Raw genomic sequence first — 27,020 nt, 5'->3', positions numbered from 1 at the left:
GAGTTTAATAACAAGTAATGTTTCCTGGTAATGAGGGCACTGCATGTGTCAACCCTCAGTGAATAGTGGTATGGGCTGAAGTAGTGTAGGTGTTAATTGAACACACTATATATTCAGTTTGCTTGTTGCTCCTTGAGGAGGGACAACAAGGTGAGGCCATGCTGTGTGAAAATGTTATTTTCGCTGTATTTTCTATAATTTAGGCCCGAGCTACACGTGTTATGGAGAGCATTGAGCAGCTCTCCATTACACAGGTGTCGTTGGGCGAGAAACTTAATTTTCAGCAGTGTATGAATTGGTGTGAATTAGTGAAGGTGAACCTTCGTCTTCACCGGCGTCTTTCCGACAGCGACCAGACAATAATGCCACCTGGTAGGCCCGGGGGTCAGATGAGCCAGGCTCCCACTACGTCCCAGTGGCCCAGAAATACTTTGGCTTTCAGGTGATTAAAAATCATCTTATTCCACACTACTTGACCTCACAGTATGTGTATGTCGCAGCTTGTTCCAAACTTTCATTAAAGGCATCTTGCTCTGATGCTTCATATGCTACCTAGCTAGTTGCTAACTGAATATCTGTGAAAAAAAGCATTTTAATGTCACAGCTGATTAACAGGGAGCTAATTCTAGCCACTCTTTCGTGGAGTAGAAGCTATGCTATTTGTCTCTTACTGTAAAGTAGTGGAGTGTTGGAGAACATTAAGTTGCAATATTATACAATATCTCAAAATTGCAGCCAACCACGATGTCTGTAGCATAATTTTTTTTTAAACACAAAATTCATCCTGACATTTTTAGTATCTAACATAATTTTAACAAAAAAAAAAAAATATACACTCAGTGGTTTTAACTCAAATCAAAGTTAAGCTGAGTTTGGTTCACAGATAATTATAAGGTAATTTTATCGTGCACTCAGAGCTACTGAAAGCCGGATGAGGAATTGGGTTCATTGCGACGATTTCTCCTGGCAGCGTTAGAGCCATTTGTCTCGGTGATGTTAGGATTTCATCAGTCTCTGTTTGGATGGGGGCCAGCACCCTCGTATACAGTTGAGCGATCGGAGGTTAAATCGTCAAACAATTAGTCGCGTCTGCCCGGTGACACCTCTTAACCCCCCGAACTCTGTGTTAATGAGAGCTGTGTAATATTTTTTGTGTGTAGCAGACAGAAGAAAGGTGTGCTTAGTTACCCGAAGAAATTAGATGTAGTGCAATCAAGGCCTGTAATGATGTTCTCTCTCAACAAATCATTACTTATTTGGTCTACTGGAACAAATGAATCATGTTGTACTTATATCCCTCTAAACCAAAGGAATGGCTGAGTCAAACTCCATTTACCTGACCTCTGCATATGCCGTTCTTTTCCTTTTGGTCATCAGTGGCTTACATATACAGTAAACTGTATCTGCGCAAAGGCCGTGAATGAATTCGTGGGTCCCCGGGGGAATTGCCCACATAGGCTCTCACTTTAAGGCATGCAGCTAATTAAAGTGGTGGAGCAGATGGCGCAGACTTGGTCCAGACATAATGAGACGGTGAGTGGCGAGACGAACTGGACATGGCAGGACAGCTGTGAGGGGTTTTCGCGAGGTGACCAGAATTAAGGCATCTCCCAGAAGTGAGGCTTCACTCCAGCCTAGAGAGTGGAGTTGAAACTGCATGGAAAGTTTTGAGTGTCTTTTCAAGAAGCAACTGGAGAAGGCCGTGTTTCCTTCCTCTAAATGTGTGTATGCAGCACAAATGTTACTCGAAGTGAATATTGCCGTGCCAGCAGGGTGTTTTTTTCTTCTTCTCTTCACATCTATCATTCGATCTTGGCAGGTGGTATTTGGTAAACACCAAATCCACAACACCTGTTGCCAGAAGCTTTTCCTGTCAACTCTTACCAAGCCTGCACACTCAGTCCCACTATGGGCAAACAAAGCTACAACTGTCAAATAAAAAAATGTGGCCTTATTCAAGTGGGAGTATTTCTTAGGTGGAAGTTGAGTGCCATACATTAACAAAAAAGGCTCACGACACCAGAAATCCCTGGTAGTTCAACAATACTTTGGATAGCTTACTTCAAAAGAGATGTTCCACACTCCCATTGTACCTCGGAAGAGGCCGAGGCCAGTGGAAGCCGGTGTTCCCAGGCGTGAGCAGGTGAAGTTTGAGAATGTCAGACTGTACCTTGTGGAGAGGAAAATGGGACACAGCAGGAGAAGCTTTCTGACCCAACTGGCCAGGTCAAAGGGCTTTATGGTGGAGGACGTCCTCAGGTTGGAAAAGCTTTCCATTTTGTTGTTCACTGACTGTGCAGGGCTTTGCTCCTAAACGCTTTCGAATGTGAAGCCAATGTAGAGTTTAGTGGGATGCAGGGGAAGTTGTACTATTTTTCGGACTTTGTGTTTTTTGCTACCATGCAGCCAGAATGGTTTGATCTTGACCTTTATTGTAACCCTAGTGACATGGAAGGTCACACTACCATTTGAGGCAAATGCACAATGTAGACAGCTTAAATAAACATTGTTTTTGTGTTGTGCAGAAGGAGTCAAAATAACATTGATATTGTAATGAATCAATAATTTAAGCTATGAAAGTCAAAACCTGTGCATGAGACATTTGTAGAAAAGCCGTACGGTTTTTCTGAGGAAATGGTCTGGACATTATTAAAACGACCATTTCTCCAGTCAGATATTCAGTGTTAATTTGTGACATTTTCTGAAAACCGTTTAGCTTTTTTATGAAGTTAAGGTTCAATTAGCTAATAAAAGAGCCACGTTGTCTCATGAATACTTGATTAAGAGGGGATAAGGCATCTATCCTGACTCTGCTACACCTTAGTGGATTTTCGCCCTGAGCTATAAATTCAACTCCTACATAGATACGTTTAGGTAGGCAGGAAATGGGCTGAACCATCTACAGCTTGTTGGCAGTGAGAAAACGAAAAACAGTGGAAGAAAGGCAACAGAGCCCACACAAACTTTTTAAATGACTTTGGTGAAAGTTTTCTGTTAAGTTGCACTTAAGAACAGATATTTTGGGAGGTTGTATCTTGCCATGATGAATCATCTATTGTGAAGCTAATTATGGAAGCAGCGTGTCTTTTTTTTTTGCTGTTGTCATTTTTTCTGTCTCTAATGAAAGCGTCTCTTGAAACCCAAAGTGTGAACGCAGCAGAAGTCCTCTGCTTGATGTCCACAACGCTTCAGAGGGAGGGGGGGCCCTTTGTGGCTAAACTATCGAGTCCACTGGGCAGTTTATATTCAGACTTTAAAGGTCTTCTGGCGAGCGGGATGTCTGTGTATACATTTGTATTTGTTCCTCTTTTTCGCTTTTGACAACTAATTTGACTTTCACATTTGCAGTGGGGTCAATTTTTCCAAACTGAATTTACCTTTAGATGAAATAAATGAATTAAGGGTTTTTATGTAGTCAAGAAAGGGTCCTCTTGAGTATACTATACCCAACAGGTGTGTGTGTGTGAGTCTTTAAATGCATGTCTAAGTGTTCCTGCCAGCCGTGCGCCAGCTTGGCCATGGCAGCATTCCCAGAAACACAGCTTGAGCGCTCCTATGGTTACACTTGGCTTGATACAATTGTTTGAAACCAACGACAGGAAGTAGAGCGTGCCAGCCTCAAACTGACATGAATTGTGCAAGCTGACAAAACTGATATCAGCTGCAGTTTGATAACAACACCTCCCCTATCTAGCCTTACACAAATTATAGGCACAATGCCTCGGGCATATGGTCTGATACACTGTGCATGAAGGAATGTGCTCAAGCACATGCACACGCCAGCCCCCCCCCCCGGTCCTAATTTCAAGTCTGATGCACATGAACTTGGATCCAGATATCGACATGTTTGTCCTGGCTGATTGATGAGCTGCAATAAATGCTCCCCCCCCCCCTCTCCTTCACACACACACACACACACACACACACACACACACACACACACACACACACACACACACACACACACACACACACACACACACACACACACACACACACACACACACACAGGCATTCAACATCATAGCACAGTTGTGAGGACACACATTGACATGATGCCTTCCCTAGCCCCTTACCCTAACCCCCCAAAACCAAGTCTTAAAGGGGCAGTAAGCGAATCTAAAGCAATACAATTTTTGTAAAAATCTGTGAATATTTCCTCAGGGTCCACAAGCTGTTGGTTCTGTGTGACCGCCGAAAAAATTTAATCCGGTTTTCGGCTCAGCCCAGGCACTGTAAATCAAAAAGAAATCTTTTAAAAAATGGTGATGGTGTCAGAGATGTTGTCTCATAGGAGCGGCTGTTGAAGACAAACCTTGACATGGTGTAAAAATCTGTCATGGACATACTCAGGTCTTTGATTTGATTGTTGTTTTTCACCTCTGGACAGGATGGGAGGGTAGCTGCTGACGGGAACAGGGCAGAGAGATGAGCTTCAGGGAGTTCTCCATATCAAAGCCCATTGACTTTAGCCTGCCCTTGTATCTGGGCCCAGAGCCCCACTGATTCAATCTGGTGCTGGGCTTGCATTGTAGCTCATTTGCATGTCAATCTGCCGTTTTACATTCTGTGTGGCTACGCATTAAGATAAGGATCCAAATTTTTTATATCTTGGTAAACATGGCTAGAGGAGAGTGTGCCTTTCTCCCTGTTATATCTTCAATCTTGTTCCAGAGTAGAAATTCAACCCCTCCACGGTTTAAGAGGAAAATCAAACTACGCCAAATCTCTATTACTGTTATCAGACAACTGTTAACAGAAACTGAATTTAGACTTTCCTGTCCCTTTCGATTCCTCGCATTCGTCTGTTTTAGAGGTCCATGTTTTTGTCAATTTCTTTGGACTGGGAATTTTATGTGTTTGTTTTAAAATATGGACCGTGAGTGGCCTGAGTAATAAGCTAAGCAGATAGAGGATTAGTTTTGACAGTGATTTGGTCAATTAGGCCTCAGCCTGAGCTCTGCTGGGACCTCCCTTATGAAGTCTTTCCACCGATTTACTCACGCCAGTAGAGAGATAGAGGAGGAGGGTGCTGTGGGTAATTATGCATGGCTGGGCGTTCTGATTGGGTACGGTACTTAGGCACCGTTGCAGGAAGCGGAGGGGAGGAGACCATGATAAAAAGTCTGTTGAAAGTCTCTGCGGAGCTGTTGAAGGCACTGGTTGAATGAGTTCAGCTATCAAACAGTGGAGGGAGGCACTGAGGGTCTGTGCTGATTGTTGTTCACCCAGTGTTGATCCCCAAACAGCACGAGTCAGACCATGATACTGAGATCTGAGCTGCATTTCAAAAGCGCCAATTGAACTTTTTCCCTCTTTTAAAGGCTGCTGAGGCCAAGGCAGGAAAGTCCTACTTTGATAAATCAAACAGTGAAGCCAATGTTGCAGTCAAACAATTCAAGGTATCCTGAGAATAACATAATCAGTTGATATGGTATAATTTGCTTTGTGCATTTGCTGTTTTGCATCAAGAGAAATATAATTACTCAGTGCCTTGAAAACATATTTTCTCAATCAGAAATTAGGTTTGAGTGTCTTTCAGCTCCTTGGTTTGATTTTCTGGTCCTCAACTTGTAGTTTAGGTTCACACTCACCATATCACCATATCTTTGTCTTTTTTTGCCACTACAGGCAGCTGGAATATCTCACTCAGTGTCACATAGAGTAAGATATTTTCTCTCAGTAGGTGGCGACCCAAACAGAGCTAAACGGAGATTCAATATTAGAGTTGCATTGAATGTTACAGAACCAAATAAATATTATTGTTGCTCCGTGTCTGCTCCATGTCAGTTTTCTAATAAAATATACTATGTTGCTGTCGCAGCCTTTTTCCTGCTGCTGCCAACAAGCAAACAAATCAATTATTTTAGGTTTAAAGGTGATAATCTGTATATTTCATAATTTTAATTAAAGTTTCATCGAGTGGTTTTGTGTGTTCTAAACTGAGTGGCTTAGTGAAAGAACTACACAAAAGGCACTGAACTTTAACTTGACCTTTTGTTTAAGACTAAATAATGTTCACCACTAGCCTGGAGCTTTGACAGAACTGAACAGAACCACAAACTGAACTGTGAACCTTCTGACAGACCTTGTCTCCTCTCCTCAGCGACACTGTCACTCACGTTGTGTCAGAGGACAGCCAGGCTTCGGCACTGTGGACATGGCTGAAGGGATGCGATCTGAAGAATCTACCCAGCATGCACGTGTTGGACATCAGCTGGTTCACTGACAGCATGAGAGAGGGGAGACCTGTTGCTGTGGAGACCAGACATCTTGTTCAGGTTTGTGTGCGTCACAAACTAGGCACAAGTATCCGGGCAGATATAGGGTAAACACTAGATGGCACTATGAACCATACAGGAAGTTTTTTGTAGGAAATGTTAAATAGCCATGCAATATTTCGTTATTGCAGGAAATGCACATTGTGGTAGATAGATAGATAGATAAATACTTTATTCATCCCAAGCTGGGAAATTCTGGTGTAGCAGCAGCACGTTTCACACAGCACACATCACACATTAAAAAATATATACAATATTTATGCAATAAATTTAAAATATATGAATTGCCCCCCAAAAAATAGAAATGAAGAATAATAAATTCACAGAATTTACATGAAGGCATGAAGGTGGGGATATTCTACGTCTATTAATGTAATAAGTTTGTTATCTTCACCCTGCATAACTAATATGTGATGTCAATCCCCTGACAGGGAGGACAAATCTAGGTTCCCTCTGTCTCTGTTCATTGTACTACATTTCACCTTGCTGATAGCAACGGAAACTCCCCCCACATTGCATGGGAGTGTCAAATAAGCCCATGAGCTGGATGTCAGGGCTCCGAGCAGCCAACTAACTGAAACACATAGACACACACGATTTTCCCCTGTGGATGGCGCTATGAAAGCCTTGCAGCATATGGATCCAAAATAAAGAAATATGTTGTCTCCTTTTCCTCCCACAGTGCAAAGGGAAAAACACTCTACTCCTGTAGTCGCGCTTGCCAGGTTCCATCTATGTTTTTTTTCCCAACAGCCTGTGACGGCATTAACGGTCATAACGACATTCACTGTGTGTATGCCTTCATTTGAAATAGCCCACAGATGCTTTTGTCTTGCACTGGCATTGTTTCCACACAAGCACGTGAGTGTGGCACTTCAGTGCTTCATTAAGTGACAAGGCTAATGATGCCATGCTGGCATTTTTTGACCCATCTCCCCAGGTAACAACAAGCCCGCCTATCTCTGCTTGTTTTGTGATGCCTTTTTCTTCTCCGAAGCCAACAAGGTAATGCTCGATGGCATTTATCTGCATGGCGCTTCTAAGAGATTGTTTTCTATGGGGGATAAATCCATTTAAGGAGCTACCATGTAGAGATAAAAATGTTCCCCAAACAGGCGACTTCTGGGCCTCAATTGCCTGCAGCGCCTTTTGACAGTCTGGAAATGCAATGTGTTTCACTATCATAAATATTCTACGGGAAGTCCGTGAGGAATTCTGAGCATCACATGTATTGAAATGTAGCGTGCGCCATAACTTCATGGCTTGCAGAGAGGCTGCTGAGCCTGCTTGAGTGGAGAGGTGGGCAGATGGATGAACATGCTGCTCAAAGGGAACAAAAGAAAGGGAAATGATTGCCAGGCATTTTGAGTTTGCATCTGGTTTGTGTACATGTGTCTGCCTTCACCCATTGGATAAATGACATAAAAAGGCAACTACATTAACCAAATGCCTGCCTAAATAAGTAGGGCTTCAGTGAATGAAAATAAAAATGCCAAGAGAGCTTGCATGTCTGATGTAACTGGGCAGGATGTTCCACAGTCTTAGAGCATATTTGCTAAAAATATGCGTGGGGAAATCTTAGTATCCAAAGTATACTGTAAGAATGTGCTATATCACAAAGAGCTATGTATGTGAGTAAAAGGATCTTAAATTCAATTATATTATTAAATTCAATACCAAAGAAATTGGGAGCCAGCCAGTACATGGCAGCTACTACCGCAAAGAGTAATGTGCTCTCTTTTCTTAGTCTTTGTTTCAAATCTGCGTGTTTTCTTATCAGCTGTTTTGGCAGGCTGGCGGAGAGGGTATCGCATCATTTGCAGGTGGTGAAAGAATGTTGTTGTGATCTCTCCGCTAATACGGGTCCAAAACGTCGCCCAGGCTCTGTTCAGACCTGGCATCAACATCCGTCTCGCGTGTACAGGTGAACCCAGCCACAATGCATTGAGGATGCATTTGAGGCTACTTTTCACCATTGTTGTTCCGCATTCATAGTATTTTTCTGTAAGTAAGCAACCAGCTGCAGAGAAGATGATCTGCTCCCATTTCATACACTAACACACGCATGCCCAGTGTATGTGAATGGTCACATGATGAGGTGTGTTTTCAGGTCTGTTTGTAAGGACGGGGATTACCTCTGATCCGCAGCTAAAACGCTTGTCTACATGCAGATGGTTTGAGATAAAAAGGGGTCCAATCACCCGGACCACATTGGTCTAATGTGGCCGCATTGAAGGTCCGCCTACTCAGCTGACGGCCTCTGGTCTGCTACAGTTTAATGATGAACTAAAATAATTTTTACGTTTCTCAGAGTTTTCCATGCATCGATTTAATTTGTGGCATCCCGCCAAAACATCAACAACATGTAGATTTTTCGAATTGTTTTCCTCCCATTTCAAATCAGTTAAATCTTATTCTGCTGCAGCACATTCATTTGTTCAGTCCCTCCCTGCCCTGACCTCAGGCACCCAGAGCCAATCAACAGAAAAGCAGTCTCTCTTAAAAGGTGGAGCCACTGTGACCTTTGACCTGCCCAGGAGAATTGCATCTACCCACCTGAGTGCACTCTGCGTGACAGGCATTCTCATGACGGGAAGAGCAAGCCTGGAGTGCCTCTACAGTTGAGAGGAGGGTGCTTACCGTCTCATCTCAGCAGATGGTATGTGGAGAAATGAAGCTGCGTCATGTGGATGGCAGATATTAGTTATATCTAAGTCATACAGCAGAGGTGGAGAGGACACTGGAGGTTTGGGCCAGGAGGGGATACGCTGCCTCTGAGATCTGTCTGAGAGCTTTAGCTTCCAAAGAGTTACAGGCCTGTATAATAACCGAGCCCAGATGGGAGACAGCAACTTTCCGCATGCTGATGCTCAGACGTTTGTCTCCGTGGACCCACAATCCCACATTGGATTAAACAAACTGCAGCTGAGGTGGGAAAGTGAGGGAGAACCTCCTGTTGTATTTACAAGCAGCGCACTTAGGGAGTTTCTGAGGCAGTTTTTACTTTTGATTGGCAGAAAAATTGTGGCGTGAAATATATTCAAAGTTATTCAGTTTTTTTTTTTTTTTGTGGCAAACAGGAAGGGCTCCTGGCAGAGATAAATGATGAACAATTTTTTGAATCCCTTACTGATTGATTCAGCCCAGCACTGCGAGTGGTACTCGCTCTTTTCATTATGTTTTTGAGACACCCCTGTTCTGTTCCGCAGCGCCGATGCCAGTCAACGCGATGCGGTGACAATCGCTTCATCTTCCTCTTCCTCCTCTTTTTCTATCACTCCCATCCATTCCATGGGTAATTTTATGGACACAATATTCCCTTTTGTGATGTCTAATTGTCTGCGAGAATATTAATATTACATTGGTAATCCTTTTGACACATATATTACAAATGGGGAGCCGTTTCTTCATAGAATGAAAAGGCAATTTACAGGAGGCAAATTGGATGATGGCAAGCAGATTTGTAATGCCACGGGTTAGGTAGTGTAATGGATTTGGATGCCACCAGACTGTGAGATGAGTGTCATTAGCCTGTTGCCCTGGAGACACGAAGTCATAAAAATAACTTCTCCGAGGCAAATGGCTACATTTTTATGTAATTCAATTTGAATGCTCGGCACTGTGCGAGTCAGGAATCACCTACACACATTTACACATTTCGCCTGTCAACAATTGGCAATGGCTAAGAATTTAGGACAATATGTGACTGTGTATGTTAGTATTCATGAGTCTGTGGTTATTTTTGTACTCAGGACACCGTGCCCACTTTCCCAGAAGGTGCTACACCCACTCCCGTGGCCACGGTCTCTCAGTACGCCTGCCAGAGGCGGACCAGCACAGAAAACTACAACAAGATTTTCACAGTAAGAAAACTGTTTCCTAACCTCACTCTGGACACAACTGCATTATCTGTATGTTCGCCCACCAGAGGCTGCAGCTCCAACTGCGCAATGTAAAAAGCCCCCTAATCTGTTCTGCTCTAATTGGATGGCTGGCTTGCTTGAGTCACCAGCACGCTGAAACAACCCCCCCCCCCCAAAATACATTAACCTGCAAATGAGTAGCATCTGCAGCTGTGGCCATCGGGGATGCAACAGCTGACATGCCCACGATCCCTGGCACTGGGGGGCTGGCATGGACACGCCCTGAGGCGCTGCGCGCTACGCCAAGATGGCTGACAGTCGTGACACTCCTCACAAGCAATGATGGATCTGTCCCTCTGCCATCTGGTGTTCAACATTGGGAGGGAGGGGTCGGTTGAGCTGGGCGGCTGAGGAAGAGACGCTCGGGTTCACGCTGGGGAATGGGGAAGTGGTTAATTTGCTGATTGGCTTAGATGTTGATGAGCATGAAAGAACATGGAAATGATGGCAATGTAGCCGTCTTGGGGGTTTTTTGCGCTGAAAAAAAAAAAGGCAAGCGATTTGAAGAAAGAAACATGATTTTTTTTTCCCTTTTATTTTCTGACATTTTATAAACTATACAGTTAATAAAAAAAGATTAATGCTAAAATAATTGACGGATGAATCTATAATGAAAACAGTAATTACTACTAACAGTAATCACCAGCTCTGCTGTGACCACACAGAACATTCACAATCTTGATAAGAGAAGAAATAGAGAATGTATTCATAAATACATCAATACTACTCTTTGCATTCAATTCACTTACTTTCAGGTTTTTGTGATTTACCTTGGAAAGACTGCCTCGACGTCATATCGGATTCATAATATGCATGTGTGCGAAGTACAATATTACAGGGCAATGTTTGTGTGGGAGTGTGGATACCTGCTGATGAGCTTCTGTAAGACCTATTATACACAGCTCACCACTGGTTTGTTCATAATGACATGCTACTTCCCAGTGATGGTTCAAACATACACAATAGGCACAAACACATGTATGGATATTCACCCACGTGCATGTGCATGCATGTTCTTTAATTCTCACACATGCACACACCGATGTGAGACTCACAGATGTGCAAACCCACACATTAATTATGGAACGTAAGTCAGGAGGTTATTTACCGTTAACATTTCAAATTGATTCCATTGCTTGTTTTTGTTCTCCAAACAAGGAGAACATGCAATTTTCACCACATTCAAAACCCTGTTTATGAGATCAACCAGTCCAATTTATTTTACAAAGATACATTGTGGTGAGGCTAATGACCAATGCCTATAGGGGCTTTAAATGACGTGTGTGTGTGTATTAGTGTGTGCTGCTGAGGAAACGACCTGCGATTGTTTCAGGATATAGGGGAGCAAAGGAGCATCCGGGGCCAGCAGGGCGTGCTGGAGGAGGAGGAGGAAGTAGGTGGCGTAGTGAGGTGTCAGGATCAGGAAGAGAAGATGAGCATCATCTCAGAAACAGCACCCCAGTGAGGTGTCAATCACACACTGACAGCAAACCGCCCTTCACTCCACGGCCGTGCACTATTGATTTATTCCTCCCCGCTTCCTCTTTATCCCTCATCCCTCACCACCGCTGCCTCCCACTCCTTCACTCCTTTACCACTTCTCCCTGCCATTCATACTGTGCGCTCTCTCACTTTTGTTGTCTCTTGCTCTCGCTGTGACTGGAAAATCCACACAATCTTTGCGCGAGTACACACAGAAGTCAAACTTACGCCCTCTCAATTATTTTTTTTATTTTTTTCATCCGCTTAGCCTTGAGACTTGTGCTGTCATAATTTTACCATAAGCTTGGTGCACGTCGACGCACATATTGACGTTTGTGTCTTGGCTGATTGACATGCAGCATCGAATGTCTGTTCTCTGATGGCAATACCCACGCACGCACGCACACAAACAGAGAAACATACAAGTGTGCCAGAAAGACACAACACACAGTGTGCCAGACTAATGAGGGGAGGAAAAGAACGAGTTAGTGGGGGAGAGAGGTGCAGAGAGAAGGGGCTAAACATCCTGAATTTGCTGCCCTGCAGAACTCGGCCTCCAACGCAGTGATAGCAGACATGCCACAGATGAAGGAAATGAGTGGAGGGGGATATTGGAGCACCGAACCGTAAAGGCACCAGATTGATTCCCTCCACCCCCCAGTGGCGTTAACATTCACAACTCAAAGAACCAACAACAAACAAAAAGATACAAGGATCAGACATTGGTCACACATTGCTGCTTTTTTTTTTTGTTGTTTTTGTTAGTTTGAACTATTTTTGGAAAAATGTACGGAGGTTTCAATACTTACCACATCCATATTACAATATCAATACTGTAACTTTTCTTTTAAGGCTGAAAATAAGTTAGACACCCCGTGTTTTTTTTGTCTGAGAAAAATCCTCAAATTACCAGGAGGAAAGAAAAAAACAGATTCATGTCCTCTCATTCATTAGATATACGTGACAGATAAAATCCATCTCTTAGTTGTTAATCGTGTTAAAGCTCTTCTCAGTGGGTTCTCCGACCTCCTTTCATGGTTCCGTTTTGCACGTGCAGCGAGACGGGCTGCTGTGCGAACACGACTCGAAGGCATTGGCCGTGATGTCCAATGGCGGGGGGTAAATCGGCGTGCTATATCAACGTCCCTGCGCACCAAGTCCCCCTAACAGGCTTAACTCCTCATTAATTAGATAAATGCATATATAGGGTGGGTTATCTGGGCCTGCAGCACTGAATTCCTGCAGTTGCTACGACAACATGACAAACTGGCTGCAGACTGGCTGCAGACTGGCTGCGTATGTGTGTGTGTGCGTGTGTGTTGGTTTGTTTTTAACAGATGAGATAGTTTTATTGGATGTATCGCTTATTTCCAGTAATATTTTAGCTTTTTTCTTGACAAATATCCAAAGGCAATCAAATCCCTCTCTTAATTTCAATGAAATAACACAAAGAAATTCAAATATAAAACTAAATTTTTACATGTTAAACTTTATACAGTAGGCTGATTGTATAAGCAAATGGTTGCCAACACAATTTGTAGTAAGCAAAGGCTGAAAATACATTTTGAAGTGATTTAGTTCATTTGACCCCACAGGGAACCTTGAATTGGTTGCAAAAGACATTCCTATACTACTGCATTGTGTACTACACATTATCTATTTGTGATAATCTAGATTTACCCCGTGGTTATTATTAGTGTGGCTTCCAGACATTTTTTTTTGCAACACACCCTGCACACTACACACAAGCATGCCCTATCACCTATCCAGTCATAAGCTTGCTTCTCATTTTGTCTCGTGCTGTGACGAGAAACCAGCTGTGTGCTTGTGTGTGCGTGTGGATGTAAAGGGTCGTTCTCTTTCCATGTGCTGCTGTAAACGGGTCAGTGCGTCTCCTGGGTGAGCTGGACGCGAGTCTGCTGCTCACTGACCTGAGGCTGCATGTCTGCACAGGACTGCTGCTGGTGCAGTGACCTCAGATTGTGGCTCGCCTGCAGGAGAGGAAACGAAGCCATGAATATGGCTGAGTTTGTCCTGAGCTCTGGTCACGCTGGGCTGCACCAAGTCCAGGTCATGGAGTTAGAAATTCCTCAGTTTCAGTCCCTGTGGTGGCTTTCAGTATTCGTCCTCCAGGCACTCTGCCATGGCACGCTGGTTGTCAACTGCCTGGTAATTCACTGATAGGAATTTCTATTTCTACTGTTACTGTTCTTAAACATAACTAATTCATGCACCGCATAAAGGGCAGAGTAGCCAAATGTCATGAGCGATTAGACTGTCGTAGCTCTTTGTGGTATGCACAGTTTTAGAGAGGATACTACATACTCGGCTGCCTGCAATGCAATGGTTTTGTTATTAAAGTTGAATTAAATGAACCCCTGTGATGTGAAAGGTACTCCTCTGGCGTTTACTTCAGTTCAGTTCCTTATTGTCCCACTAGTGTAAATTCAGCAGAGTTAAACGATGACTGTAAGCACATACGTTACCACAGTAACACAACAACAAGATCAATAAAAGAGATAGATTTCAGACAAAGACAGCTGCTGCCAGCCCATGATCTTGCTGGCCACATTGACAATATGATCCAGTCTTCTTTTGTTTTGGACGTCCAGGTTGCCGTACCAGGGTCCAAAGGTCAGGATTGACTCAATTGTCGTCCCCCGCTGAGAATCAAACAGAGTCTCCTTTGGCTGCCTGGCGACAACAGGGCCTCAACAGCACCTGCAGGCTTCCATTACTGCATATTATCATAGCCTTGGCCTTGAAGGGAGGAAGTCGATGTAAATATAGGAGAAAATAAAAAAAAAGGCTCAGCAGTATTGCAAAATATAAGTGATGTGATTATTGAGCGCAAGTAAAAAAACAGTAGGATGGCTGTTTTAATGTTGCTGTAGGCCATGACCTTTATGGACTATAATACTACAGTATATTATATTATTATTATAATAGTAGTTTAAGGCAAAGCCCCTAGTATACAGTTCATATATTTAACGTTGCTGCAATACTGTCAGTATTATTAGGATCATGTGCTTTTCAGACTGTGACCAGTCAAAATTTCTGCTGTGACTAAGGACTATTGTACAATGCCTCACCCGCCTGCAGACGTGGTCAGATAACGTAGGCGAAGGGCTCCAAGGGAATCGAGCATCATTGCCCTGTGTAATTTCTCATGAGTTGGTGGACCAAACTGGACCTGAAAGGTAAATCGAACTTCATCCCTTGTACACATCAAAGTCTGTTTATCAAAGTCTGTGACCTCACTTGTCCATCTCTGCTGGAGGCTGAGCATGGAATAATGGAAATTATATCTCTGACACTATCAGTAAGCCATCATTCAAGAGCAAAGATGAAACATCTCTCTCTCTCTCTAGTTGAAACTGTTTTTGTCACTTCTTGTGCACATACAAATGTGCAACACTTTCAGGAGAGACTGAAAGTGTGCACCTCAAGTGTGCATTTTCATATTTATCTCATTTATTTTATTTTATTGATGATTGTGTCTCATCTCTCTCTGATGGCCCACATTTAAACCCCCTAGGCCTAGAGGTTTGCGCGTCCGTCTACCGTACCCGAGGTCCCGGGTTTCGCGGCCCGGCCAGAGCAGTAAAATCACAACGAAAACAAAGAGATAAGCTTTCTCCAAAACCGCCCACCGCCCCTTTAATTCAGCTCTTCGTCTGACCCTTGGTCGTGGCCCTTGGTCGTGGCCCTGTTGCCTCCCCCTGAGCACGTGGAAAAGTATTTGCTACACAAAAAACGTCATTATAAAAGGAAGCAGCTTTGCACAGTTTCAGGCATTCTTCATCATTACAGTTGATGCATGGTAATGAACTTAACAGACGAAATATAACATCTATATACAGCATTTGAATAAATAAGGTAGGAAGCAGGAATAAATTTGATTCGGCATAATGCTTTTCAAAAAGACCGGTGGCAGTTAATAAGAAAACTCCCGGGTTGCGGAAGAATCTTTGGCGTTCAAGTGAAAAAACTGAATAAAAAAACCCAGCAAATTAAAACAACACGGTGTGGTAGCACACCCATTTCTAGTTTAGTTATCACATTTCTCTCATTCAGAGCAGCATGTAAAACTAAATGCTTTGGGGTTTTGGCAAGGAGAATACATTCCTTCAATTCATGCAGTGACACAAGCATTTTGTGTTATGTGCTTTTATAAATGAGGAGAATGTGATAATCATGGATTTTAGATGATTTTCTTTCTTTCTTTTTTTAAAGTCTGAGTAAATGTAACAGGTTTTTTTACGGGCCATTTTTGTTAATGCCTTTTACTGTTAATGTCGAATCCTTTTAAACTGGTGGCTGAATAGGAAAAACTATACCTGGCACTGAATTTTCGGGGAGGATTCCATCTTCTTGCTTCAATAAAAAAGTAAAGTGCTATTAGAAATGATGAAGGTTCTCATCATAATACAGGCACAATATCCACCTGCAGCTCTTCACTTCTCCCGCTCCGAGACACAACAGCAACCTCATTTGAGATGTTTTGTCATAACCCACATAAAAATATTACCTGGCTAATGAACAGCAATGCTAATGATACAACTCTCCTGCGGTGACATGTTTTCCTCCACTCGGTTCCGCAACAGTAGCTCATCACTTCAGCAGCAGCAAACCGTGAAGCGGTCGAGCTGAACCACGCAGCCACGCGTCCCGCTGCATTCCAATATCATATCGGTGTGTGAGGGTGAAGTTGAATAACAATCCACTGCTTGGAAATTGAATATAAATGATGTTGAATGGTCCTTGGTAGTGATAGAATCCAATTGTCTATTTCTCTAAATTTATATGGCGTATCCACTAAGAGCAACACCACAAAACTGGATGGTGCTTAACACCATAACTTGGCAGCACATGATAAATCATGATAAATTAAAATTTCCATGTTTCATGGACTGAGTTTTCAGCCAAATTTGGGACACAAGTAAACTATAAACACAATGTGGACATAGTATCTCCTTATTTATTTTCCTTGATCAATCTATAAATTATTTTGATTAGGTTATTCATACTTCAGATTTTTCATAATCAGCAAATTAGCACATTTTGAGATGCTGGAAGCAGAGTTCTTTTTTTAATCAAAATAATTGGCGATCAATATTCCGTCAATCAACTAAGGTAAGCGCTGCAAACTCCAAATTTCATACGGCAAACATTTTCGAAACACGTTTGTGCTTGTAAAGGGGAAGTCAGCTGCGGCTCCTCCTGGGGGGGCGGGCGGGGGCGGGGGGGGGGGGGGGGGGGGGGGGGATCCTGTTGTGAACAAGTGGAAAATTACAGGTTCCAGTTTGGTGTTCACCAGCCTCCAATGTCTCTGTCCGGTCATCCGGAAGAAAACAACATGCAGCAGGTCTGTACAGTGACAGCAACAGGGCCGGGAACAGAGATGGAGGAGGGCGATAGAGGAGGGAGGAAGGAACTGGTGGGAGCTCTGTTCATGTCTGGTTTCCTGTCCGGGTCAGTGCACCTCACATGTGAATGCACACCTGACACAATTTTTGCTTGGTCTCTCTTTAGTTGCTTGGTTTTCTCTTCCTCTCCTTTGTGTAAATACTCAAAAGAATTGGTGATTCATAAAGTAAGTCTGCCTCATATTACTTCCTTACCAATGGAAGTGTATTTTCACCATCTTAGCTATTCTCTCTTACATTATTCTCCTCCCCTTACCTGTCCTTGCCTGCCTCTGCCCATAGGATGCATTCGAAGTTTTGGCGGAGAGCTATGAATTAAGCGAGTTCGAGGGTCAGTGTCTGGCCTTCAGGAAAGCTGCATCCGTCCTGAAGTGTCTGCCCGGTGTGGTGCGGTGTCTGGGGGATATCCGGGGTCTGCCCTGCCTGGGGGAACATACTAAGTCCATCATGGAGGTAAGACCCAGCGTGCACTGAATGACGATCCATCCGAGTTATGTGTTGACAGTAATGTTGCGGTGAAACAGCAGTGTTTGGTTTGGATAGCCACACTAAATGGAGCGATCAACAAACTTTTTTCTAATGCATGAAAGTGCTAAATTCTTGTCATCCTCTCACAACATTCTACGGATGCTATTTTTTTTTTTTCATCTGTGTTTGATTTTATGTGTTTTTTTTAATGAGTCCCTGCTCGGAAACTGTAACCGATGCAGTGTTTACTGTAATGGATTAACATTCTGGTCTCTTGAACTAGACTTCATCCTGTTGTGAAATGGTCTAAAACCAGAGCCTTGGCCTTGAAGGGAGGAAGTCGATGTAAATATAGGAGAAAATAAAAAAAAAAGGCTCAGCAGTATTGCAAAATATAAGTGATGTGATTATTGAGCGCAAGTAAAAAAAGAGTAGGATGGCTGTTTTAATGTTGCTGTAGGCCATGACCTTTATGGACTATAATATTACAGTATATTATATTATTATTATAATAGTAGTTTAAGGCAAAGCCCCTAGTATACAGTTCATATATTTAACGTTGCTGCAATATGGTTGAACGTCGTGGTAACGTCGTATATCAACACACGTGATTAAATTCCGGTTGTGGTTGGTTCTAAATAGCATGCAAGACAGCTAGTCTTCACACGTTGGTTACGAGAGTATTAGAACACATCCAGCCTGTGGCTATATGTATAACACTCCACATTAATATATTTCCATACTGACATATATTTGTGACTTCAGAGTCAGAAAGTATTGAGCTCTTACTTGTTGACAGTAAAAGAAACCATGACTATGGCCTTCAGAGCCATATATCTATGTGTTACGTTCGCAGGATCTTGTTTAGGACCCAGAGACCGCTGGTGAATAAGAAGAGGGCTTTTATTAATAATTGTGGATGGGCGGTTGTAGGCAGGCGGGCCTGAGCTTGACTGGTGGTGTGGGGAATGATTAAGGTTGGAGTGAGCACAGCGGGAGGCAGGCAGATGTGGCTTGAAGTGACGAGGACTTGGTCCGTGGTTCAGGATCTCTGACAACGAGGAAACATCGATGTAATGTATCTTATCTAAGTCTTATCTGAATGTAACTCGGGCTAGCTGGGGAGATTTTTTGGGGGGGCGGGGGGTGTAATCAACATATAGGCACAGTTTTTTAATATTTTTTTCCAACTAATTTTTATGCTAGAGAAGCATGAACTATTTTTTTCCTTAAAGAAATGTTATTGGTGCAGTATTCTTTAAGTTTTAGTTTTTTTTGTTAACATCCATCAAGAAGAGTGTCGCTGAATCTTCTTCCAACATTACCAATCGGCACAGATGTGCTCTCTGGACATCGAAGTGGAATTTCATCTCGCAGAACACATTTGCCATGAGGTATTGAAGGTTTAAAAAAAATATAATAAAGAAATAACATTGAGTTCAATCTTTCAAAAAGATATCAAGAATAGTTTTGAAATTCCAAGTCCCAGGCAGACGCGCCAACAAAACTTGCCACACAGATGCTCAACCGTGAGCACACGCACTTGACAGGCATCACACAAATTTACCTCGTCTGTTGAGAGAGAAAAAGGGAGTCTTATTGGGTCGCTGGGCAATCATCCCATCACCTATGTCGAGCTCAGGGCAGAAATCGTGGCAGGTTGTCAGGGGAAGTGTCGAGAAATGTTTGCTTGGAGAGAAAGCTGAATCCCTGTCGGAGAACAAGGTGAGCCCTGCAGTCCAACTCGCTGACACATTAAGCCTAATGTGTCAGCGGACTTCAGTGCAGGCTTCAAAATCTGTCACATCTCTCACCGCTGAGGCTGAGTTATTAAACCAAATAACTTAAATGTACCAGAGAGGCCAATTTGGACTGCCTGTGAATGACCTCTCTCCCTGTTGTCGTTCCTACGTGACTCATACGTTCGCCCAGCAGCGAGGGTTGGTTTTTTTTGTGGGTGTTTTTGGGCTAGGTTGTCTCTTTGAGCGGATCGCGGCTCAAGACAAGGAGATGACACGACACGAAACACAAAATGAAACCGAACAGAGTAAAAACAAAACGCCTGATGTGCCTTTGAACATCGGAGTGACACTGTCAACGGCGACCGAGCCGCTCGCCGTTGACTGAACATCCAAAGTGAGGAGAAGATACAAACCTACTGGTGTGTGTGTGTGTGTGTGTGTGTGTGTGTGTGTGTGTGTGTGTGTGTGTGTGTGTGTGTGTGTGTGTGTGTGTGTGTGTGTGTGTGTGTGTGTGTGTGTGTGTGTGTGTGTGTGTGTGTGTGTGTGTGTGTGTGTGTGTGTGTGTGTGTGTGTGTGTGTGTGTGTGTGTGTGTGTGTGTGTGTGTGTGTGTGTGTGTGTGTGTGTGTGTGTGTGTGTGTGTGTGTGTGTGTGTGTGTGTGTGTGTGTGTGTGTCATCTTCCCCCGAGCAGGGAGTGTGTTGAAGAATTATCCTTGCGTTTGAGGTTGGCCTCAGCCTGAGGGTTGAAAAGCCGAGGTGGACGGGTGGATGCATCATTGAGCAGTGAAGGCTGCTTTAATCTGCACTGTACTGACAGTCTGGATCTTAGGTGCGCTGGTTCATTGAAACGAGATCGTCATCGCCTCATACGCTGGCCCGAGAAAATGCACACGGATACACAGTGTGAAACACAAACATGCAGGCTCATCTTCAACGCCACTTTCCCCACGGATCATGGCCTGTGTTAACACGCTAACTGCTGTCTGATTTTACGTCTTCACATAATGAGGACAGTTAAGATGTGACCGGCAAATTGCCGGTGCTCTGCTGAGAAAGGCAGACAATTAAACGTTGAACAAAGTTGTTTCAGATCAAACAATAAAGAACTGGGGGAAAACATTACCCTGGGCTTTTTTTATGAATGCCATAAAATCAGCATTAATCCCGAGCTTCACAACAACAAAGTCATTATTCCTTGAAAAGAAATGGAAATGAGGACACCTGATTTAAGTGGAAACCGTTTTAAAAGGCGCAGCAATTTGGACCATTTGTTAATGGCTGAGGGAACAGGAGCCGAGTGGGAAACACGCAGATGCTGACATCAACAGTGGGTTTTTTTGTTTAATCGTCTGCTTTTTATGTTTTGCAGGATATCCTTCAATGTGGCCGTTCGTTTGAAGTTGAGAAAATACTCTCCGATGAAAGGTATCAAACACTGAAGGTCAGTAGGAGAACAACACCTCCGTTTCTTCGCTCTCTCCATTGTGGCGCTTTGAAATGGCTGTGGGACTGATCGGCATTCGGTATCTCTTCAGCACACGAAGCTATTTTTCAAAACTTTAAACGCTAACCCCTTCGGAGAAGAGCCTGTCATTCCGGAGCATGTCTTCTTGATTATGTCCTTACCTCGTTTCCTGCCAGCTGTTCACAAGTGTGTTTGGGGTTGGACCTAAGACGGCGGAGAAGTGGTACCGCGCAGGGCTGCGCTCATTCAGCGACATTCTGACGGAGCCCAGCATTCATCTCAACCGGATGCAACAAACTGGTACATCGACACGTCGCCCTTCTCCACCCTGCCACTCCACAAATGATAGACTTAGAAATACAACTCAAGTACTCTTCCTTAAAAAAATGTCTCCGGGGAGGCCTGCGTATCATCTGAAGTTTGTTTTTTTGGTCCCAAAAGAGTTTTTTTTGGGTTTTTTTGAGGGTATAGCTGTAATGTGTTTTCTCTAAAGGGAGATGAGACGTGACCAGCAGGGAGTTTACAGCGAGAAAACTTAATGCAAAAAGGAGCAGGGGTATTTTTCAATAAGGATCAATGGATAGTGACTGTGAATGGTACCGCTCTCTGTGGAATTGGCGCTCATCAATCAGCTGGGCAGAGCGGACCATGAAAGCAAAAGGCTATGCGAGGCTGCCAACGGAATTTCAAAGGTTTTACTCATCCCGGTAAATATCTAGTTGGCGGATTTGCACAATACTTCAGACATTCACGATCACCCGAGGATGCATTCTGCTGACCTCCTGGCCTGTCCTCCAGCGTCACCATGCAGTGGACATTTATGGCTGTCAGTGAATTTTGGTCAACAGCTATTACAATCCCCCGCCCCAGGAGGGATTGTAATAAGTTTGGGGATCCCTTCAATTTTTAATCTACCATCTATCATTAGGCCAGAATTTAAATTTGTCCAGTAATTTGGTTTATGACCAAATACCATAAAAAAACTTATGACATTGCCATCAGCCTCAGTTGTACTTTGTAAAAAGTGCTGTTAGTTTGCATTTAGCTCAAAGCACTGCTGTGCTGTGCACTCCAGCCGTCCATCACCGGCAGCTCAGCTCTCATGGCTGTTGACTCTTAGTGTTACTGACATTTAAGCACATTATAATGGCACTTGCTGTCCTTTCTGTACAGTACCAACGGTTTTTGCATCATCCTTTACCACCGCTACAGGCCACATTCCGTGTTGAACAGGCTAGCGTTCCGTAACTAGCACTGAGGTGGATGACAAATGTCGTTCATTTTGGTGTTGGTTGCTTGAAATTACGACCCGTCGATGGCACTGGATGAAAAGTGGCTGGTGAGACAAATTCAGTCTGGACCACAAACTTCAAGCTGCTGCTGTCACAGGAGGGGAAGTCACCAGAGTCTCTGTGCTTCATCTTCTGTTAACCTGCGAATGTGTGTACAGAATCTTATTGTAAATCTGGAGCAAAGTGGTGGACACGCCATACGTTGCCATCCCTAGAGCCATGCCACTAGCATTGCTAAGGACAAACATGTAATGGATTTGTTAAAAAAAACCAAAAACGGATGGAAACTAAAGTTCTAGTTAAGAGTATATGTGCAGTGATTATTCTCTGCGGGGATGCAATGCTCAAACCTGAAAGGAACAGCTGAGTGAACAAAAATACAGCGACACAGGCGCAGCAAGACTTGCAGAAAAGAAATCGGCTTCAATTGTTGTCAGCGATGCGGATCCCACAGGGCGTTTAACAAACAAACGGTATGTGGTTAACACTGATGTGCAGCTTTTCATTTGTCGGCATCGTTTCTCTACCTCTTCTGCTGCTGAGGATGCTACCATATGCAAATACTGTACTGTGGCAAAACATTATATCACTCTTCTCATGGGTTCCCATTCAGTTTGAAACTCCATCGGATAATGTGTTATGCTGACAGACATCTTCATCAAACTGGTCATAATCCATCACAGGGAACGGTGCGGTCCCCGCTCCGTGCTGAGAAATAATCAGATTATTTTTTATTTTTTTTTGACATGGAAAATGTGTTTGTCCCCCGATCTCGCCACTGTATCGTGTAAATCTTAAAAGAGCAAAAACATGAATCATCCCATTTGTTTTACTGCTGCACAGACAGAAATATCATGGTTGTGTAGCTGTGTCTGTTCTAAGGGAGAGACAAGGAAATTGATGCTTTTTATATAGCACAGAAAAATGAGAAAACACAAAGTGAGATGCATGAAATCAACAAGATACCATCAATCCATAAATCAGAGTTCAGCTCTGTCGCTACAGTGGCTGCAATCCCCCTGTGTCTGCAGCAGGCGTGCACCGAGGAGCCCCCCCCCCCCGCCCCGTCCTCCAGCACATCACACGTTACCTTACTTTTAATTCACCATGACTCCTCGCTTCCCTAGAGCAAACGTGCAATGATTGATGGCTGACTGCCAGACTAATAACCACATGATCTTTTTCCCTGCAGGTTTTCTGCATTATAAAGACATCTCCAGGGCTGTCAGCAAGGCAGAGGCCCGGGCCCTTGGGAACATTATTGACGAAGCTGTCCATGCGATCACACCGGACGCCGTACTGGCACTGACGGGTGGCTTTCGAAGGTACAAAATGTGTCGCCTCCTTTCAGCGTTGACGTGGTGGTTGAAACAGAACAGCACTTCCTTTTTCCACTATTGTTAACCTCATATTGGTTATGCACAGGGGAATGCAAAGATATTAGAGGAGGCTCTGCGTGAACCCCTTTTGTGGCAATTTCTTACTAACTGCAGTCACACCGTGGATGTCACTGAGCGCGTGCGTGCATGGTTAGATGCCTGAGTATAGCTGCACCTAAATGCATCCTCCTGTTGTTAATGATTAGTAAATAAAGTGGATTCATTTGACATTTAACACTGCATGTTATCATGGGCTCTTTGCGCTCAGTCATAAAAGTTGGAAACACGAGTGCGCAGCTCGTTCACGTTTTGCATTAAGACGCTGGGATGCATTACATTGTCAATCTCGGCGCCCACGGTGAGTGCTCTTGTAAAGCTACCTACTGAGTGTGACTGTTTGTTCACAGCCGCTGCCTCTCTCCGTTGCCAGCTCTTTGTGCTGCTCGTTTTTTTTTCCTTCCAAATGTGCGGCGCTTTGAGTCTGAGTGAGTGTGGGGCACTCTGCTGTCTGGTGTCGTAGAGATCCAGCCATGACCAGTGGCGTGTGCGGTAAATAATTCAAAAGCAGCCTGGCAGTAAGGACAGGCGCTTGCCTCCCAGCAGGGGTGACGGAGCTGCCTCGGCTTAAGCTCATGGTCTTTAATAGTGCCTGAGCTCCAAGCCTTACATGTGAGTGAAATATCTATTTTTATTTTATGAAACTTTCACTTTTCTGTGTTTGTTGCGTTCTGACATATTCTAGTTTGTCCGGTACAAAATGATCATAGACAGACCTTTCACAGTAAGTAGGTTAAATAAACAGCACTGTGGATATATGAGACTTTTTTGCAATTTAAGTTCTGTCCCAATTATTTCTCTGAAGTATTGAATAGCACATGTGTCGTTAGCCACAAGGACAATTACTACAGTAATCTGTAGTGGACACTGGGGAGTGGAGTGCAGTCACCGAAGGTGGTGAGCAGCCTCACTACACACCAGCACCAGACACGCACTTGCAACCCAAACACAAAATATAAATGCTGGGAAAACCCAAAGAAGTGCCGATTAAAGGTTACCACCGAAGACACGCAGGTAGGACGGTGGCAGGCGCCAGCGAGGGGAGCTCGTCTCCGGGCGCTCCCAGAGGAGCAGGTCGCTCTCTGCTGCGCCTGTGGTGTTCAAAAGGAAAGAGGGAAAACTCATTTCAGGGAACTGAGCAGCTACACAACGTCATACAGGGATAATCCTGGAAACTTAACCCACTAACCAGTGGGTAATGTGAGCAAGAACATCTCCTCTCAACAGCTACATCATCTAACTTCAGTGTCTGGATCATGGTCTATATTTAATTCGTCCACAAAGTAATGATGGCATCAAACAAGACATGGAGAAAAAAAAACAATAAAAAAATCCAATATCTCTAATCTTTGAAAGGATACACATGACAGCTGGAATGATGGCTCATTATGTAAATAACCGCTTCTCAAGAGGAAAATGAGTTGAAAGAGACGAGGAAAGAGATTGGAGCATCGTGGATAGTTAACATCAAGAACTGAAGGGGAGGAACAGCGCGGGATTTATGGGACAGGAGTCTGCTGCAAAGTCTAAAGGGCCTGTGAGAGAATGTTTATGGCGAACTCAGACATTTACAATGGCTCGTGATTGGTGCAGACTCTGGGAATATTATGTGAGACCTAGCTGGATTCATGCAGGGCTGCAATTGAAGAAAGGATGACTTGTACATCATCATTCAGTAAGTAAGTAATTTAATAATTTTACCTTTGTCGTGTTGAGAAAGCTGATTCTCCAGACAACTGTTTCAAACACTGTGGGAGGCGATATAATGTCTATTACACATGAATAGCGCGTTTGCTCTCCGAGATGCCAGCAGCACCACTAATAACCCACTAATTCTCTTCAGTGTGACATATTTGAAAATGTTCACTTCTAAAGTCCCGTCAAAGCTCCATTTAATTACCTATAATTTCCAGCCTGATGCAGAGTCTCTCATTAGCTTCATCTTTCCAGCCGATAGCCCTTGTCAAAAACACACACTGTATATACTCTGTACCTCTTTAAATAGATGTACCGGGCTCTGGCTGATCACAAAAAAAAACCCAGAACTCGTCTCCCCAAAGTTTCATGAAATAAGCGGCGTTCTCCAGTAAAACTCGAGCCGTCATCCACTTTGGAGGGAGCAACATGGCGAGGATTTGTTGATGCCACTGACATGATCCTCATTGAAAGGACAGCTGTGGAAGGCGGGTGACGAGTCTTAAAGCGGTTTTGTCGGGGAGGGCGGGGGATTAAAAATAGATTAGTCTTTAAAAACTGCACCTTCTATCACCACCGTTTGTGAAAGGCTCACGCGGTGTCAGACGAGCGCGGTTTCTTTCATTTCGAGTGTGAAGTCCCCGCTGTGGATCTTATTTAACATCAGATTGTCTGGAACACGACTCAAAGTGACACTGATGAGGGGCCCGATGGTGTCAGCTTTCCAATCCTCAGACTGGGGCCGAGTCCCGCTGCATTGTTTCCCCCTGAACGGCAATTGAGAGAAGTAATCCCTGTCAGTTTGGTTCAGGGTGTCGTGCTTTTTAAGCCAACTCCATTATCAGCTTGCAGGCGAGAGAGAGCAAAGCATGCCGTCTGACAGTGGGCCACAGCCCGCGCGTGTAGTTTTTTTTGCGCCCATTGCTTATCCCCGAATATCACCTGCTGGTTCTGCATTGGCAGAACTTTGACGTCAACCGAGATAGACGGCGAACAGACCAGTTACTTTTATCTGCCGTTGCACTCCGTCCCTCCTGCAGATGAAGGCATACCGTGAAATTTCCACTCGCAGCAACACTCCCCTGATCTGTATTATTCATACATGTCGCACTGTCGTCCACACAAATTTGTAAATAAAATGTATATTTTAGAGGCTTTGTGCAGAAGCATTTAATAATGAAACTTTTTTTTTTCTCGCACAATGAAAGAGTCGACGGCTTCAATTCACACCAGGCATTTATAGATCTACTGCCCTGTGTTGCACTTGACGGGAAAAAAAACAACAACTTACAAACGCGGGCGGCGTTGCTGTGTGCACGCTCCATCAAAGCTAATATTTTCCGCTGAGTCTTCTCAGCCATATCACCCGCTGACAGGAGTGGGAGGCCTAATGCTAAATAAAAACAGTGTCTTGAGGGTGCACCATTAGAGGCACAGAGGAAGAAGAAAAAACACCCTCTTTGCCGGAGAGAATGTGCCTGACATGGTGTCGTCTAATTTCCGCTGAAGGGGGTTGAATCAGAGGAGGCACGGGGCCGACACGTACTCGCGCTCGGCGAGGTGCCGGGAAAAAGTGCAAATCCACGGCGTCTTCTCCTCAAAGAATCATTGATTCCCGCGTAAGCCTCTCACGCGCAACCACACTGGTTTGTTTTACTGCTGATTGAAGGTAAACTGAATTTATGCTGATGCTCTCCCCTTCTCTCTCCCGCTGTGGGTCCCCCCCCTATTCATAGCACACGCGTACATGCGGCGCACTCGAGTGGGTTTTGCCAGCGCAGCAGAGGCCAGCGGGCGAGATTCACTCA

The 27,020-nt window shown here is 43.9% G+C and overlaps 1 protein-coding gene across 6 annotated transcripts in view; it reads left to right on the top strand.

Annotated features, from left to right (window-relative positions):
- Positions 1-1,893: 1,893 nt before the first annotated feature.
- dntt (deoxynucleotidyltransferase, terminal) overlaps positions 1,894-27,020 on the top strand; it is a 59,602-nt gene continuing 34,475 nt past the window's right edge. Inside the window, exons 1-7 of one of the 6 annotated variants that reach the window (XM_035606078.2) lie at positions 1,894-2,259; positions 6,107-6,281; positions 10,034-10,144; positions 17,398-17,568; positions 20,694-20,765; positions 20,966-21,089; positions 23,274-23,406. In XM_035606078.2, coding sequence (XP_035461971.1) covers positions 2,072-2,259; positions 6,107-6,281; positions 10,034-10,144; positions 17,398-17,568; positions 20,694-20,765; positions 20,966-21,089; positions 23,274-23,406 — 974 coding nt within the window. In that variant the 5' untranslated portion in view covers positions 1,894-2,071. Of the gene's footprint in view, positions 2,260-6,106; positions 6,282-10,033; positions 10,145-16,962; positions 17,283-17,397; positions 17,569-20,693; positions 20,766-20,965; positions 21,090-23,273; positions 23,407-27,020 lie in introns of those variants that run through there. The other 5 variants (XM_035606077.2, XM_035606080.2, XM_035606079.2 and 2 more) reach the window with 5 other exon arrangements.

The sequence above is a fragment of the Scophthalmus maximus genome, chromosome 10 (assembly GCF_022379125.1).
Source record: "Scophthalmus maximus strain ysfricsl-2021 chromosome 10, ASM2237912v1, whole genome shotgun sequence".
NCBI classification, from domain to species: Eukaryota; Metazoa; Chordata; class Actinopteri; order Pleuronectiformes; family Scophthalmidae; genus Scophthalmus; species Scophthalmus maximus.
The sequence above is the reverse complement of the archived record's forward strand: the minus strand, read 5'-3'. Positions and strand labels throughout refer to the sequence as shown.